Source organism: Dermochelys coriacea, chromosome 14, assembly GCF_009764565.3.
Source record: "Dermochelys coriacea isolate rDerCor1 chromosome 14, rDerCor1.pri.v4, whole genome shotgun sequence".
NCBI classification, from domain to species: Eukaryota; Metazoa; Chordata; order Testudines; family Dermochelyidae; genus Dermochelys; species Dermochelys coriacea.
Window position 1 is genome coordinate 34,195,407 of NC_050081.1, and position 16,545 is coordinate 34,211,951.

General features: G+C 44.8%; 8 protein-coding genes across 11 annotated transcripts in view; 3 read left to right on the forward strand and 5 right to left on the reverse strand.

Moving 5' to 3' along the window:
• Positions 1 to 16,545, forward strand: part of LOC119843336 (butyrophilin subfamily 1 member A1-like) — a 1,931,986-nt gene that overhangs the window by 1,010,927 nt on the left and 904,514 nt on the right. The window lies entirely within an intron of this gene.
• The window catches only part of LOC119843287 (zinc finger protein 850-like), a 1,467,609-nt gene that overhangs the window by 420,184 nt on the left and 1,030,880 nt on the right, over positions 1 to 16,545 (reverse strand). The gene's annotated exons all lie outside the window — the stretch shown is intronic.
• The window catches only part of LOC119843319 (zinc finger protein RFP-like), a 555,398-nt gene that overhangs the window by 344,751 nt on the left and 194,102 nt on the right, over positions 1 to 16,545 (reverse strand). The gene's annotated exons all lie outside the window — the stretch shown is intronic.
• Positions 1 to 16,545, forward strand: part of LOC119843341 (E3 ubiquitin-protein ligase TRIM7-like) — a 430,179-nt gene that overhangs the window by 199,548 nt on the left and 214,086 nt on the right. The window lies entirely within an intron of this gene.
• Positions 1 to 16,545, forward strand: part of LOC119843274 (zinc finger protein 850-like) — a 1,382,451-nt gene that overhangs the window by 122,390 nt on the left and 1,243,516 nt on the right. The gene's annotated exons all lie outside the window — the stretch shown is intronic.
• LOC119843356 (zinc finger protein RFP-like) overlaps positions 1 to 16,545 on the reverse strand; it is a 1,128,717-nt gene that overhangs the window by 105,194 nt on the left and 1,006,978 nt on the right. The window lies entirely within an intron of this gene.
• LOC119843308 (butyrophilin subfamily 1 member A1-like) overlaps positions 1 to 16,545 on the reverse strand; it is a 910,188-nt gene that overhangs the window by 86,432 nt on the left and 807,211 nt on the right. The window lies entirely within an intron of this gene.
• Positions 13,506 to 16,545, reverse strand: part of LOC119843334 (E3 ubiquitin-protein ligase TRIM39-like) — a 707,078-nt gene continuing 704,038 nt past the window's right edge. Inside the window, 4 exon segments of the mRNA XM_043497168.1 lie at positions 13,506 to 14,184; positions 14,186 to 14,336; positions 15,767 to 15,870; positions 15,970 to 15,992. Of these exon segments, the coding sequence (XP_043353103.1) occupies positions 13,788 to 14,184; positions 14,186 to 14,336; positions 15,767 to 15,870; positions 15,970 to 15,992 (675 nt within the window). The 3' untranslated portion in view covers positions 13,506 to 13,787.

A 16,545-nucleotide genomic window follows, 5' to 3' on the forward strand; every position in this document is an offset into this window, starting at 1 on the left:
TAAACTGCATTCTATGGTCTGAGCAAGTTTAGTGTCTTCACAGTTTGCAGGTTGATGCATCACTGATGGCAACCCCATAAAGGAAAAGTGCTTAGATACTGTAGTGACAGGTGCTGCAATAAGCACTGAGATAGAATAGGAAAGCTACCCTAGACTCAGGGATGCTTCCCCTAATGCTCGTCTGCCCAGGAAACTGAGCCATTGATGACAATGGGAGTTGGAAATAGGTCTGCTTGGAGAAAACAAGCTCTAAAAACATTGTCTGTAATGGGACTGAAAACTGTTTTGATCTTTGTCAGTAATGGGTCAGTTCCCTAGTACAGCTGGGGCTTTATATGATTAAAAACACCCCAATATGGCAGTCATAGACCCTATAATCCTTTAAATACATTGCACACTTTCACTTTCCAGTGTCATAAAATCCATTATTATGTAGCACCTGGAGACCACAACTGAGATCAGGACCCCGTTGTGCCGGGCGCTGCACAGACACACAGCAAGAGACAATCCCTGCCCCAGCTGACATCAGGGCCCCATTGTGCCTGGCACTGCACAGACGTACAATGAGACAGTCCCTGCCCCAACTGAGATCAGGGCCCATTGTGCGGGGCACTTCAGAGACACACAACGAGAGACAGTCCCTGCCACAGAAAGCATACAATCTAAATACACAATATACAGCTATAGTTATATACGTCTCATCTGACGTCTGTGTCCCTTTTGTCAAATATAACAGAAACGATCTGCTACACACATATTCATCGACAATTTTTTTTATAAAAAAGCTATATCTAGTAGAAAAATATATTGTCCAAAAGTGCATCAAATAAAAAAAAATGAAGTCATGTCTAATAAGTAGGCTTGTAAAGATTATATTTTTAATCGATAAATTTCAGTATTGATTTCTTCGTACATGCATAAACCAGCAATAAATATTCCCATTGCTAATAATCAAAATTTACAAATAGGCAAAGTAAGAAAAAAATGCAGCTTGAGAAATTATAATTTGGTATATTTTGACATGTGATGTTGACAATGTGGGCTTTCCCAGTTATAAAGCTTCAGCTTTTTCAATCTCAACATCTACTGTAATTAAATCATTGTCTAACCCGCTCTGTTGCCTGACCCTCTCATAACTTCCCACAACTGTGAAAATTTAGATTGATAAAAATTCACTGACAAAACCTTCATTCCACATAGAATTGGGGTTGCCCACTGATGTGTCCTGTACTCCCAGACAGCATGTTGTTAGAGATGGAAAGAAGGAGCAGGAAGACCCAGAGGCTGATTGAGTAAAATGGACTCCTTTACTGTAGTACTTGTTCCCCTCAACCCAATTGTTGAGTAAGCACTGGATTAGTTACAGCACACTTTTTTTTTTTTTATTTAAGTTAGTATTGTGATACCAGAAGGCAAGGGAGCAGTGGTAGAGTGGTCAAGGGGAAATATATAAGCCCAAGGCTAATTAAGACGTGGTTCCCTGTAGACTAGGGAGGGTTGTTACAGGTTAATTGGAGCACCTGTGGTCAATTAAACCCTGTCAGGAACCTAATAAAACCCTCTGCTTCAGGCAGTCAAGGGAAGAGGAGGAAGGGCTGGAGTTTAGAGGGTTGTTGAGAGATTTAGAAGATGTGAGAAATGAAGTAAGGGAGACCCTGCCCCCCAGCATCTAAGGACTGAGGTAACCCCACCTAAGAGGGGGGGGGGAGGAGGGTAAGAAACCTGCAGGGGTTGAGAAGGGCTGGGACTCAGAGTGAGGAGTAAACCCAGACTCCTTCCCCACTTCCTCCCTCTACCACCTTCCCAGGCTAGTAGTGGGGCCCTTGGCACCCAAGAGCAGGAGCAAGGGGTGGTATCTTAGTCACTCCCCAAGAAAAGCGCAGAACCCACCATATGAACATTGGCCATCTTGCTACAGTATGTAAGTGCCTAATCTGTTACAACACCCCCAAACCCCTTATTAAGTAATAGAAACACCCATATTATGATTATACCCACCCCACTGACTGATTACAGCATTATGCATGTTATACACACATTTTTACCTTGAAAATACATTTTACAGTGATTTGTTGCTACAATTTCTCTTAATTAGCAGCTCTCAGGGGAGGGAGGAAGGGGCCATGATCTAGGGCTCACTTTATGTAGTTGGGAAAGAAGGGAGGGGGAGATTACCCTTTATGTAAAAGAAGGGTAGTTTTTTTTTTTTAGACAATTACATTTTTCATGCAGCTGTAATGCTTATCAGTTTCTCAACAAGCAACAGGGAAGGGAAAATATGACAACTTATTTATCAAACAAAGGAATACTGCCTGTCTGTGCTTTTATTCCCTAATGCCATGTTAGCATACCAGCAGCTTCCCAGGTTTTTACTTAACCCTAACATTTCTCAACATATGTGACCACCCTAACATTTCTCAACACTTGTGACCAGTGCCTAGAATAGACCACACTGAGAATGCCACACTCAGGGCACACTGCAAGAAACAAGACAGACACATCCCAAAACTGGTGGTTTATTCTATAATTAGTGTGGTCAGATATTCAGCTGTGTGTGTGTGTGTGTGTGTGCTTTCTGCATGCTGTACTGACTCTGGCCAGATAGCCCACACAACAGACTGCAATCAAATGGCCTAATAAATCCACAGACTCGGTTCATAGTGAAGGTACTTGGTCAGGTTTGTTGTCAATGAAGCACGGTCCTAATGCCCTGGCTCAATGGTTACATAACTTACAGGTACACTAACACATATATGCCTGTTGCAATGGACTAGCTCCATTTATGGCGGGACTTTCCATTATCCCCTAGGCCAGCCAAAGACACTCCTGCTGAGATATCTTTTTATACATCAGTACAAACAAGTGACGTACTTCCCCTCTGAAATAGTTAGTTGATACCCTCCGATGTAGCCAGTTATCACCCATCACCTTGTACATCTCTATCCATCACACTGTCATCCTGATCTTATCTTTAGGATGGGTCAACATGTTCCTGTTCTCTTTAGGGAATGTGTTAGTATCGAGGTGTTCTAGTACCACCCTTCTAGCATGTGTTTGTGGGAGCGCACTGTGCGTAGCACCTCTTAGGAGTGTGTGTTTTTGCCTGTTCTTGCCAGATTCTGTGAGCAGGGCCTGCCTCTAGCTCACAGCCTGATTTTGATTTATATCAGCAAAGTTTTGACTGCGACTTTAGCCCAGGCCTCTGGTACAAGGGCTTATGTTTCAGGCTGTGTCATAAATATAAAGGGAAGAGTAAACACCTTTAAAATCCCTCCTGGCCAGAGGAAAAACTCTTTCACCTGTAAAGGGTTAAGAAGCTAGGATAACCTCGCTGGCACCTGACCAAAATGACCAATGAGGAGACAAGATACTTCCAAAAGCTGGGTGGGGGGAGAAACAAAGCCTCTCTTTGTCTGTGTGATGCTTTTGCCGGGGACAGAAAAGGAATGGAGTCTTAGAACTTAGTAAGTAATCTAGCTAGATATGCGTTAGAATCTGATTCCTTTACATGGCTGATAAAATAAGCTGTGCTGAATGGAATGTAGATTCCTGTTTTTGTGTCTTTTTGTAACTTAAGGTTTTGCCTAGAGGGATTCTTTATGTTTTGAATCTAATTACCCTGTAAGGTATTTTCCATCCTGACTTTACAGAGGTGATTCTTTTTACTTTTTCTTTTATTAAAATTCTTTTTAAGAATCTGAATGCTTTTTTCATTGTTCTTAAGATCCAAGAGTTTGGGTCTGTGTTCACCTATGCAAATTGGTGAGGATTTTTATCAAACCTTCCCCAGGAAAGGGGGTGTAAGATTTGGGAGGATTTTGGGGGAAAGACGTTTCCAAATGGGCTCTTTCCCAATTATATCCCTGTTAGACATTTGGTGGTGGCAGCGAAAGTCCAAGGGCAAAAGGTAAAATAGTTTGTACCTTGGGGAAGTTTTAACCTAAGCTGGTAAAAGTAAGGTTTTCATGCAGGTCCCCACATCTGTACCCTACAGTTCAGGGGGGAAGGAACCTTGACAGGCTGTGTTCCTACTACAATTAGGTTTACCAAACCAATAACAAAAGAGCTTCTGTAGTACCACATTGGTTAACAAGAAGCCAAACACAGTCCCCTTTAGGCATTCCAGCCCTTGAGTCCCATTCTGACAAACTGCTCTTATGTGATAAGAGGTTACTGACAACCCAGTTCACCATACATGAGATTCTACCAATCCCAAAGGATTAGACGCTTACCCTCAGGTCAAAATGTATCTCGGATCTTACCCAAAATGGAGATGCTTCAGTTACAATTTATACCTTCTCCCATGTGCATGGAAAGTTACTGGCAGAGATGGAGTCTTAGGTCACATGTCCACATCACCTGTCCTTACATGGTTTACTGAAATCACAGAGGTAGCCATTGGCTCCATGCTGTCCGAGGTGTCCTCGGGATGGGCTTCCTGGAGAGGTGATTCCTCTTAGTGCCCTATCAACTATTGAATAGTTCATCAACACTCAACTGGCTAGACTGTCTGTAAAACTGCCTTGCATGTGTTACCAAGAACAAAACACATCTGAGATACACACATATAGCCACTATTCATAAATTCGGATACAATGATACATAGATTTAAATGGGATAATCATACTTGACAGATTGTAACTTTTTCATTGACACCTTGCATGTTATACTTTGTACAGGATTTCTTGCAATTGTGCAACAGTGGTGATACATTAGGGATTGCAACAGTAGTGATACATTAGTATATATCTGGTTATCATCCTTCTATACAAGCATCACAGCTCAGACTTGTGAAAACTAGGAAATATAGAGTTAAGGTAAATGCTGATATAATCTTAATTCTGCCCTCTTTGAGCGATGTGCCAGTAACACATACTCACACACTGCCTTTGCACTGTACTGAACAGGAGCTACCTACCTTCCCTGCACTCACACTTCACCTGCTCCACAGAACGAACACCACATTTATGACCATCGTACAGCCTCTGCAGCCCCTTTTACAGCCCCTTTGCCCTTATGCACATGATCCCATCCAACACTTCATTTTCACTTACCCTTCATTAAACTCACAGACCACACTCAGCTCCCACCTCACTGCTGACAATCTTCATGGGAAGATCTCTCTGCCCCACCAGTGACACAACCTACACAACAAAGCACTGAAATGAGGCATAATGGATCTCCTAAGGTACACAGGCACCTCCTTCCTTTGATCACACATATGTGGGAGTCAGAGAGAAGGGCCCATGTGCACCCCAAAAAGGCAGAGTCCCCCACATCCCTTCAGATCACAATCACAGCTCTTCCAAACTACTCCATCTTATATCTCCACCATTCAATACAGCACCTAACACAGTGACTACAGCTGGAATGCATGTAGGTAATTCCCAGCTCTGGGGAGAAGCAGAGTTAAAGTTAAAGGGACATATACCTTAAGCTCTGTATCTCCTGGTTCTCACAAATCTAAGTTTGGCTGAACTTGATGTTCTGGAGGGGCATATGACACTACCTGGCAATCTTAACTGTGAGTTAATAAAGTTCTTTTGTCAGTGAATTGTGCCATATGTTAATGACAGTCATATTTCCACCCTAACGAAATGAAATTGATTTTCTGTATTCAGTTTTGACTATGATGCTTTAATAACTGAGGAAAGATCAATGATATTGCCTTTCCCAGTCTCTCCTCTCTCTCTCTCTCTCTCTCTCCTTTCACCATGCTGCCGGTCACTCACCTTGTCCCCCTGGTAGTTCCTCCCATTTCCTTTATATTCTCTTGCAGTTCACATCTCTTCTCCCCTTGTTTGTGAGGAGCAGTCCTACCCTGGCACTGAGCAAAACACAGAGAAATAAAAACACTGAGTCCTACTGCCATGGCCTCAGCTGCTCCAACAGGGAAAATGCAAGAAGCCACTTGTTCCATCTGCCTGAGTATCTGACAGACCAAAGACTGGAGAAACAACTTCTGCCAAGCCTGTATCACCCAGTCACTGTGAGCAAAAGAAGACTGACTGGGGCACAAAGTTCCCCTGTCCCCAGGGCTGAGTGTCATTCCAGAAAGGGACACTCTGGCCCAACATGGAGCTGGGCAATATCATAGAGAGATTGAAACAGCTGTTGTTACAGCCAGGAGGAGAAGGTGTGTGAAACTCACCATGAGCAACTCCAGCTCTTCTGTGAGGGGGACAGAAAGGTCATCTGTGGTTTGCAGGGCGTCCCGGGCTCATCGGGCTCATGCTGTGCTCCCCATCGAGGAGGCAGCCCGGGATTACAAGGTGGGAGTCACTACTGCTCTGAGTTAATTAAGCTCCTTAAGGGCCCTGTTTTGCTCTTCCCCAGAGATGGGGGATAGGGAGACCTATTGCCCATTTGCTGGGATCAGTGACGGAGTGCACCAAACCCCTAGGATGCCAGCAGTGTGCCCAGTGTGCCACGACTCAGAGCAAACACTGTAGGTGCTTCAGCAGTTAAACTCTGTATCTGCTAGTCCTGGTGGGTCCCAATAACCCCTCAGACATGTACCCAAGGGGAAGGTGTTTCTTAAAGCTGGCAGGAAGGGGAAAGGTTGCAGATACCCTAGGCACAGTTGCCAATTTTCACACGGTAAATAAGCACCCGGACTTTTATAATAAGCCAAAAATCAAGCTAATCCCATTTCAAAACAAGGCCAAAACAAGCCAATCCCAAAGAACCCCAATACTCTGTGTGACTAGATCCCCCGGCGTGCAGTCTGGGATTGTGGTGGGCCTGCTGTGCACCCCTGACTCTCTCCCTCCCCTTGCTCCTGCTTGCTGCTTGCCCCTCCTTGCCAGGAGCTGACCAAAAAAAAAAAGAAAAGAAAAAGAAAGACACAACAAGCTACAACAAGAACAAGTTAGAAGCCAAAAGCTAGCCAACAAGCAACTCACAAGCCAATTAAGCCAAAAACAAGCCCAATTTCTGCATTTTTTCATGTGTTTGGCATGTCTGGTGTGAATATGGAATGAGTAAGGTTTGTTTTGTAATCATTAAAGAGCATTTAGAGTATTATATACCAACACTGTGTCTGGTATCTGCCTGCTCCCCATCTCATAGAGAGACCTCTATTATGGGTCTAACAGGTCCAGGACTGTGTTCAAACTTTTGCAGAACTTGCTTAAATGGGGTGATCTCTTGCACAAAAGGTAATGTCTCCTGACTTCCCTAAGGGGTATCTTTGGATTGCTTTCTCTTAAACATTTTTCCAAAAGTGCCAAATTACACACTGTTGCTCAAAATTATTCATGTGCTACTATTTGCCTGAGCTCCTATATCCTTTAGAGCTGGATGTTACACAGATATCCTTCAGAGCTGGTCGTATACAAAAAGAAAACACTGTCTAAAACTCCTAGGGTGTTTATTCCAGTCCCAAACAGAGCAAGAAACTTTAAGTTCTCCTCTTACTGAAGCTCTTTACGACCGAGGGTATGCGCACCAATTTTACAATAAACAATCAATTTTGCAACTTTACAATAAGCGTAGTGTACGGTCATGTTCCCCCTTTAGCAATTCTCCACCAGAAATGTTATGCTTTTAAAAACTCATGGAATCTTTTTCAGGGGACAAGGGAATACATTGCGTTTATTTAAAATGTTAAATAAGTACTAAAATCAGGATATGGACACCCCCCCCCCCAAAAAAAGGTTCTGCAGCTGGTGTTATAGATACCAGTCCTTATTGTTGCTCGAGCAATGGTCTCAAGTTGCAGTGGGGAATGTCTAGGTTGGATATTAGGAAACACTATTTCACTAGAAAGAAAAGGAGTATTTGTGGCACCTTAGAGACTAACAAATTTATTAGAGCATAAGCTTTCGTGAGCTACAGCTCACTTCATCGGATGCATTTGGTGGAAAAAGCAGAGGAGAGAGATTTCACGAAAGCTTATGCTCTAATAAATTTGTTAGTCTCTAAGGTGCCACAAATACTCCTTTTCTTTTTGCGAATACAGACTAACACGGCTGCTACTCTGAAAACTATTTCACTAGGAGGGTGGTGAAGCACTGGGATTGATTACCTAGGGAGGTGGTGGAATCTCCATCCTTAGAGGTTTTTAAGGTCTGCTTGACAAAGCCCTGTCTGGGATGATTTAGTTGGGGTTGGTCCTGCGTTGAGCAGGGGGTTGGACTAGATGACCTCCTGAGGTCTCTTTCAACCCAGATATTCTATGATCCTATGAGTCAGCCTAGTGGCCAGCTAGACCGAACATGAGTGGGGAGATGGGCCTCCGTTGAACACGTCTGATGTTCCATTGTTGGTGCAGAATGAACCCAAAGTCTCCTGGCTCCTACCCATCTTTATAGCAGTTGTCTCTCAAGTAAGTCTATGGATTTTGCTGTGTCAGCTGGGATTCATTAATTAGAAAGGTTTCAGAGTAGCAGCCGTGTTAGTCTGTATTCGCAAAAAGAAAAGGAGTACTTGTGGCACCTTAGAGACTAACAAATTTATTTGAGCATAAGCTTTCGTGAGCTACAGCTCACTTCATGAAGTGAGCTGTAGCTCACGAAAGCTTATGCTTAAATAAATTTATTAGTCTCTAAGGTATTAATTAGAAATATGCTGTTCTCACAGTCACCTTCCATCAATGATGTTTGAGTCCTTAGTCACAAATTGGGCTGTTCTCACAGTCACCTTCCATCAGTGGTTTTGGATTCTTAATCACCAACTGGGTACTGGATGTTTACACAGCTGCTCCTTGTCTTATACTTTGTTCCTAGTTTGGGACGGATGCCTTTGCACTTCAAAGTCATCAATTTGCACTCCTTGGACGATCAAGACAAGGGTGATACTGCCTCTCCCTTCACTCTTTCTTCTGTAATTAGGCCCATCTGCTACTAACATCCTATCTCTTATTTGCTACACACACATACCTCATTCACACAAAGGACAGCTTTCCATTCTTTTGCCAAGCAATGAGAGAAAACAGCACAGGGATATGAACACACTTATCTTGGTCCAGAGTGGCCTATTTTGGTTTAGCTTAAGCCAGTGAGAAATCTACATAACCTAAATTGACTTGAACCCCTTTTAGGCCTGTGTTTGTCCCAGTATAACTATTTTGGTCAGAGATGTGACTTTCTACCTAAATAATTCTAGCACTAAAAACCATAGTGCAGATGCATTTAGATCATTATAAAAGTGACTCCTCCTGGTAGTGTTTATTCACCTCCCAATAAGGGAACAGCTATACTGATATAATCACTTTTGTACAGGTATAAGTCCATCTGCACTACAGGGGCCGGTTAATCATATTAGTTAAAAAAGACACTGTTAGTTAAACAGGTGAAAATGCATATGTGGCCAAGCACCAGAACTTACAGTTGTGGTGGTGAATGTGTTAATTCACAGTTAATAAGCTTGAGTTAAAACAGGCCCCAATACTCTTCTGGACAAACCAGATGGGTAGTCCCTTCCTGTCTCCCCATCCAGGGGACTCTAGGTGCAAATTCTGCCCCACTGATGGGCTGTTGCACGGGGGAAAGTGCTACTGGGTTTCTGAAGACAATACGGAGAAGACTGGGAGCCATGTGGTGTCTTGGGAAAGAGGGCTCAAGCCCTAGGGATCCAGGACTTGGATGAAATGGTGATGTTAAATGTGGGGGCTGGGAATTACAGCTGCTGAGAGACCTGGTCTTTCCTGCAAGTCAGAGCAGAGGAGAAGCAGGGGCTGGGGAAGCTCAAAAATCTTCCCTGACTGCAGGAAGTCCCAATTCTTACTGGGGAGCAGGGAGACAGCCACCAGGCAGCTTCAGAGCAGTTATTTGTCTGCTCATCTCCTCTCCACTTCCCATGCAATGATCCTGCATCCTTCAGCTATGAATAAAATGCATACAGAGAGTCAGCCACCTGTGTGCCTAGGGACGTAGCAATGGTAGTGATGGCCTCTTTGCCGAAAAACACTATCACATATGATAAGTATGCAGAGACATGAAGACAGGAGATAGTGGTGTGGAAAGGGTGATGGCCCCAAGGGCATGGAGGGACACGGTGAGAGCAGCAGAGACACCAAAGACATGGTGGAGGGTGTAAAGAAACCATGTTCCATGGGAGTCAGAATAGTCTAATGATTATGGCATGGGACTAAGAATAAGGAGACCTGGGTTCTATTTCTGCCCTGCTGGGTAAGTAAGAAATTCTTAGTGCACAAACTGTAGATTAAAATAGGGTTGACTTCTTCAAGGACAAGAAATTGTCCAGAGCTGTGACATTTGAGGCCCTTTCAATTATCATGTTCTGGTTCCATCAGACCGTTTATTTTTCCCTTACTTGGTTTGGGTCCCTCTTAGATCTCCAAGGAGACCTTTGAGTGCTCTGGGTAACGTTCTCTGGTTTCATTGGAAAGACAGCAGGGAGTTGCAGAAGGTTCTGGTCACCCTGGTGCCTCTGTCATATGCTTTGCAGGAGTTCATACAGGATCTCATGCAAGGCAATTGTCCTACTTGGATTGGATTGAACTTTACAACCCCTGCAATGAAGTGGACCTGAACGGATGGCTCCCTGTTAAATCAAACACTTTGCATCATTCCCCATGTTAAATACATCTGAAGTGTTTTTAAACATTAGCCAAGCTAATTGTTTATCATTATCTGAATTTATTACTGCTGCACAATAAAGCCTCTAATCAGCTATAACAAGTGCACATGTGAACTAATGGATGACATAGTGCAGCAATGACTTCTATTGCCCAGTTCTGGTCTCTTTGTTGTAGCCGGTAGCGGCAGTGGCTGGTGAGAGAGCGCAGTGCGGAGTGGCAGGGCAGCCGCCCATTGCCCAGGATGCAGGCAGAGATGCTCTGGGGAGATGCATGGGGGTGGCAGGTGGGGCTGTGGGAGAGACCTGGCCTCGAACATTGGTGGAGCCAGGCCCCCGGGCCCTGAATATTGCTGGAACATGGGCACCATCAGCCCATATAACTCGCCACTCCTGCACAGCATATTTATGCAAGTTTTCAGTTGCAGAAGTTTGGCCTGTATTTATTTACTTCTGAAAAACACCAAAAGTTAGATTCAGACTGTGTGGACACCACAACTATTATAGAAACCACATTAGAACATTTACTTTGCTTACGATATATATGGGATTATAACAAAAATGTCATAGGAAAGATCCAAATGATAACTCTAGCCTGCGTTCTTGCACATAGGTTGCTAAACCCTGGGAATTGCTGGGTGCAGATTTAATCAGGCTATATCCAGTACCCCAGAAGCGATACCAGTATGTACTGACAGCTACAGATGATTTTTCAAAAGAGGTAGAAGAATTTCCACTTAGAACTATGACAGCACATGAGGTGGAGAAGAAGACATGTACAATTATATATCAAGATAGCTGTCCAGAGCAGATACTGGCAGAGCTGGATTCTGAATTGAATAATGAGGTAACAGTTTACATTTGGTGTTATTTTCACTATATGGTCAATTACACAATCATGGCCGTGTGACAGCGTGCTGTTAGCAGCTACAAACTGAGCCCTTAGAAGCCAGCACCCTGGTCACTGAGAACACCCAGGGCAGCGGGTGCAGTTACAGTAGGAGGGACTGAGTAGTTTGGGTTTGGAAGGGTAGACAGGATCACTTATACCTGTAGGGAGCCTGAGGAGGTCACTAGCTCAGCACTGAGAAGAAAGCAGCAGTATAAAAGTCTGAATCAGGGAGCAGGAAGGGGGCTCCTTGTAACTGCTGCTATGTTGTGATGCACCATAAAAAGTTATAAAGACACGTTGTGGATGTTCCCTGGCAGACTGCATGTTACTTAAATCACAAAGAGGTCTGCCACTCAGGGGTTGCAGGAACTGATGGAGGAGCCCATTCGTAGTTAGACATTTAAAAATGAACATTGCCTGCAATTTCTTCATGGCACTTCATGCTGTAAATTGTGAGTGACAACACAGTTTTATGTCTTGTCAGATAATAAAAACCATGTTGTATATTAACTTCTTTGCCAACATATTTTCCCATGTAATAACACAATAAGATTGGATAAGAAACCAAAGTACTTACAAATAATTCAGTAAGAAATAGGGAAAGGAATAGAGATATTTCTGAAGGGGATTTCTAATTTTAGGGGAAAATTATTTATTTTTAGATTAAAATTTCCCTGTGTTAAAAACTAGGAAAAACACAAAGCTTCAGCAGCCCATGCCACCTAGACAGCAGCAGACTGGATAAAACCACAAATGAATCTATCAAAAGATAATTTTAGGGTATTTATTTTCAAATAATCAGTGTAAGTTTAGGGCACTCTGCCATGGATGGCATATTGTGCATAAATCTTTAAAACTAAATGATTACATTGAAAATGTTCATAACGCATCATATTTAAAACAAAAAGCAGTCCTAGCAATGCCATGTGATGTGCCTCCCCTCATACTGTGCTCAGATAGCTCTTCAAGAAATTAGGTTCAATTGCTAATTTCCAGGAATTAGACCAATTGGTCACTATTTTTACAGACCATTCCAGAAGGTGGTGGACAGAACGCAGAGGAATTGTGATGAATTTCCTGAAGCAACTTTATTTTCTTTGTACTCTAAACTTCACATGACAACAAAAATATCACCCTTTTGACTGATTTATGGCCGAGAGGAAAGTTTCCCAAGAAAGCTTCACCAAATTTCATTTTATGTGTCATTAAGTGCCAGAGCCTTTAATACAATTAAGTTAATTTATGATGATTCAGTAAAGGAATACAACCCCTTCTCTTTCTTTATCAAACTACATTTTTTGTGTCCTTATAAAAAGAGAACATGAAGAGCCCAGAAGTACATTGAAATCAACACTGGACACTGACAGTACATTGCCTGCAAATTATATTTCTAAAGAAAAATAAATTGAAAAATGGAGATTGTAGAAGAGATTTCTATCTATAGAAAGATAGCATTTGAGGTTGGGGACCATGTTTTGTTAATTGATGTGAGAAAAAGAAAGGAAGGGTCATATCTTGATTACCAATGATATGTAGCTAGAAAATTAAAAACCACATGAATTAATGGTGACAGAAGTTCAAAGAAGGTTATATAATCTTGGGGGAGTTAATTTAAATATATTGCATGATTAATTCTATCATTTTTAACCTATTAATTTTCAAAGGTATAGTGCAGGAGGTGGGTGTATGTGCCCTGCCTTCCAGAGAGAACCAGTCAAGACAATAAAGAGAGGGGGAGAGAGAACAGAAAGCAGCTGCATCTGCATGTTGTTGTGATGTTTATGACACACGTACATTGTAACTGAACAACCCAGTCTGACAACTTAATAGTTTATTTCGTTAAGACAAATATTTTGGATTTCTTGAAATTCCACAGTTGAAATACAAATGAAGTTATTTAGAGAAAGTTAAACTTTAATATAGATTTGAGGGAGGAATCAAAAATAAATAATTCCATTTCTAAAAATATGTTTAGATGCTTGATTTTGAAATACTGTTGAAATGTAAATTAAAATATTCTTCTATTTACACCGTGTTACAATACAATTTTCTAAATTAGAATAATCTTTTGTCTTTCATATTTTACATTGAGATTTCACAGGGGTAGAAAATTCTGGCAGGAGTGAATGACCCCGTCCCCCACCACCTGCTACCCCTGGGACAGGGTACAGGCGAAGGTGAGGGCTGGGGGTTGCCAGGTGACTGGTTTTCGACTGGAACCTCCAGTTGAAAAGGGAAACTGGCAGCGTCCGGTGAGCACAAAAAGTCCAGTTGCTGCAGGAACCGGCCCCCACCACTGGGAACAGGAGGAGCAGCAGCACTGGGGGGGACAGTCTGAGCCACGGGGTCACTGTCAGGGACTGAGATTCCCTCCGGCTGGAGCCGGGACCGGGCAGATGATCAGCGGAGCCGCATTTGTACCCCGAGTGTTGACACCCGAACTGAAATAAGGGCAGAGCGTCCCGGAGAAGCTGCCGGTGAAAGTGAAGAGATGGGACCCGTCAGTCACATTGTAAAATGAGGCCTCGCCTGCCTCATAGTCCAGGAAAAGCCCCACCCGGCCAGGCCGGATGCTCACGGGGAGCGGGGTCGAGGGGTAGGTGCAGGGAGAGTATTTCCCACCCCTCAGTATGAGTCTCCAGTAGTCTTTGTGTATGAACTCCCCTTTCCTGCGCACAGATTCCCGACAAACCCCCAGGTCCCACTCAGTCTCGTCTCCCACCCCCACCTCCCAGTAACACCTCCCACCCGAATCCCTCAGCACCCAGGACAATGGGATATTTATCAAATCTCTCAGGATTGTTGGGCAGATCCTGGCGTGTGTGTCCGTCTCTCACATGTTTCCGATCCTCAGACAGGACGAGCCAGGGACTTGCCGTGTCTGGATCCAGGGTCACGTCCACTGGGGAGAGAGTCACTGAGTCAGGGCCGGGGGCAGGGGCTGGTACTGGAATCAAAGGTAAATTAACCTGCGTCCCTGTTCATTGCTGGGGGGGGGGTTGTTGCCTGAGGGGAGTCAGGGCCCCTCTGCCTGTGAAGAGACAATGGGGGGAAAGGGCAGGAGGAGCAGGGGACGGGGAAGTTGTCAGTGGGGGAGGTGGAGGGGAGCCAACAGGCTGATGCTGGGAGATGAAAGGGGAGGGGGAGGGGGAGAGGGGAGGGGCAGGAACAAGGGCAATGGGGGACAAGAAGAGCAGGCATCAGGAGGGCAAAGGGGTTTCCAGGGGGGTGACAGGAGGCTCCCCAGGGGCTGGTGATCCCCTAGAAGGAGGCACTGAGGAGACTGGCTCAGGATCCCGACAGGCTCAGGAGCCAGGGGTGTGGAATGGCCCAGAGCCCAGCTGTGTTCAGGGTCCAGTGGGTGCAAACTGTGCTGGGCTGGGGCCAGCGAGTGGGGAGGGGAGCAGGGATGTGCTGGCTCCAGCCAATCACAGAGAGGAAGCTGCTTCCCCCACAGCCTGGGGTTCCTTCTCCCCGGAGCCCTGAGATCCTGGCCCTGCAGCCGGCACCGACTGCACAGCCTCCATCGGCCGGGACAGACACACCCAGCTTGGCCCCTTCGACTGCCCCCTGCTGGGGGTGGATGGGAAGAGAGGAGGGTGGGAGTAGAATGAAAGGGCCAGTTCAACAATCACAGACGGATCTCACTGAACCCTCCCACTCCCCCTCTCCTCTGCCTTAGCTTCTTCTCTGTCCCTCCTCGCTGTCAGGTTTGTGCCTTTGCCCCCGGTCTCCGTGCTGGGGTTGTGGGGAGGGGCTTGGATGGGGGCAACTCACGCTCAGAGCAGCTCACTGAGCGGCAAACCAGTGACCCAACCTCACACTGGGCTGTGCTCAGAGCAGACGAGGGGCCCGTAGGATTCAGCTTGTTACCCAGTAACACACGGCCCAGGTCAGACCGCAGCAGCCAGACCGGCCCCTCCTCCAGCTCAGAAAGCTTGGCCAGCCTTGGCTAATGGGGGCTGGGGCAGAGCTGAACGGTGGCCACACAACTCAGCCCTGTCCCAGGAGAGAGGCACAGACACATCATCTGTTACCAGCCTGTGCAGCACCCAGCACAATGGGCCAAGTCCAGGCCTCACAGCACCTGGCTCAGGGACACAGCCATGGAGGGGTCAGGATGTCAGAGTGATGGGGCCTGGTCAGACACCTGGGCAAGTACCAGCAGGTGGCTGTAAGTAGCAGGCAAACTGACCAGCACTGAGCACATCAGCCTCCAGCTTTCACACAGCTCCAAGCCTGTCAACTGGATGCAAGTGTGTCCTGGGGTCCCAAGCTCTGTCCAGATCCCCAGGCACAATACAGCTGAATGTCTCAATAGACGCCACTCACCTCCAAATCTCTTCAGCGCTTCCCTCATGTCAAGGGAAATTTTATACACGTTCTTCAGGTCAGTAGAAACAGCTTCTGGTTCCTGGAGTTTCACATTCTCACTCCTATGAAGAAAACGTCCCATCATCACTCAGCTGCTCTGTACACACGTCATCCCAGAACCACCACCAAGAGTATAAGAGCAATGAACATAGGAAACACACCTGCTCAATGTGCTTTTCACATCCTGAAAGAAAAAGAGAATCAATGTCCTGTATTAACACCATGTGCATAAAACTGTATGAGTCTCACTCTGGCCATCACACTTTCATCGAGAAAATAGATCAACCCTCCCAAGCTTCACTGTTTTGTGGTTTTCCACCAAATGCATCCGATGAAGTGAGCTGTAGCTCATGAAAGCTTATGCTCTAATAAATTTGTTAGTCTCTAAGGTGCCACAAGTACTCCTTTTCTTTTTGCAAATACAGACTAACACGGCTGCTACTCTGAAACCTGTTTTGTGGTAAAATCTCACACACTATTTTGCATTAACACTTGTTTCATTTATGTAAGTGAGACAGGAATTTAGCTAAAGAGATCTCCCTTCTAGTGACCCAACCCATCAGTATCTGTGTTTATCGACTGTGTTGGGTCCAATGTTCTGGGGTCAGAGAAGGGATGGGTTTAGCTCAGTATCATTTTTGTATCATCCATTTAATCTCCCATGGCCTCACTGGGTCTCCATGAGGAGAATTCCCCTCTTACATGAACTGCGATATTTGGGAACTGATGGAGCCCTT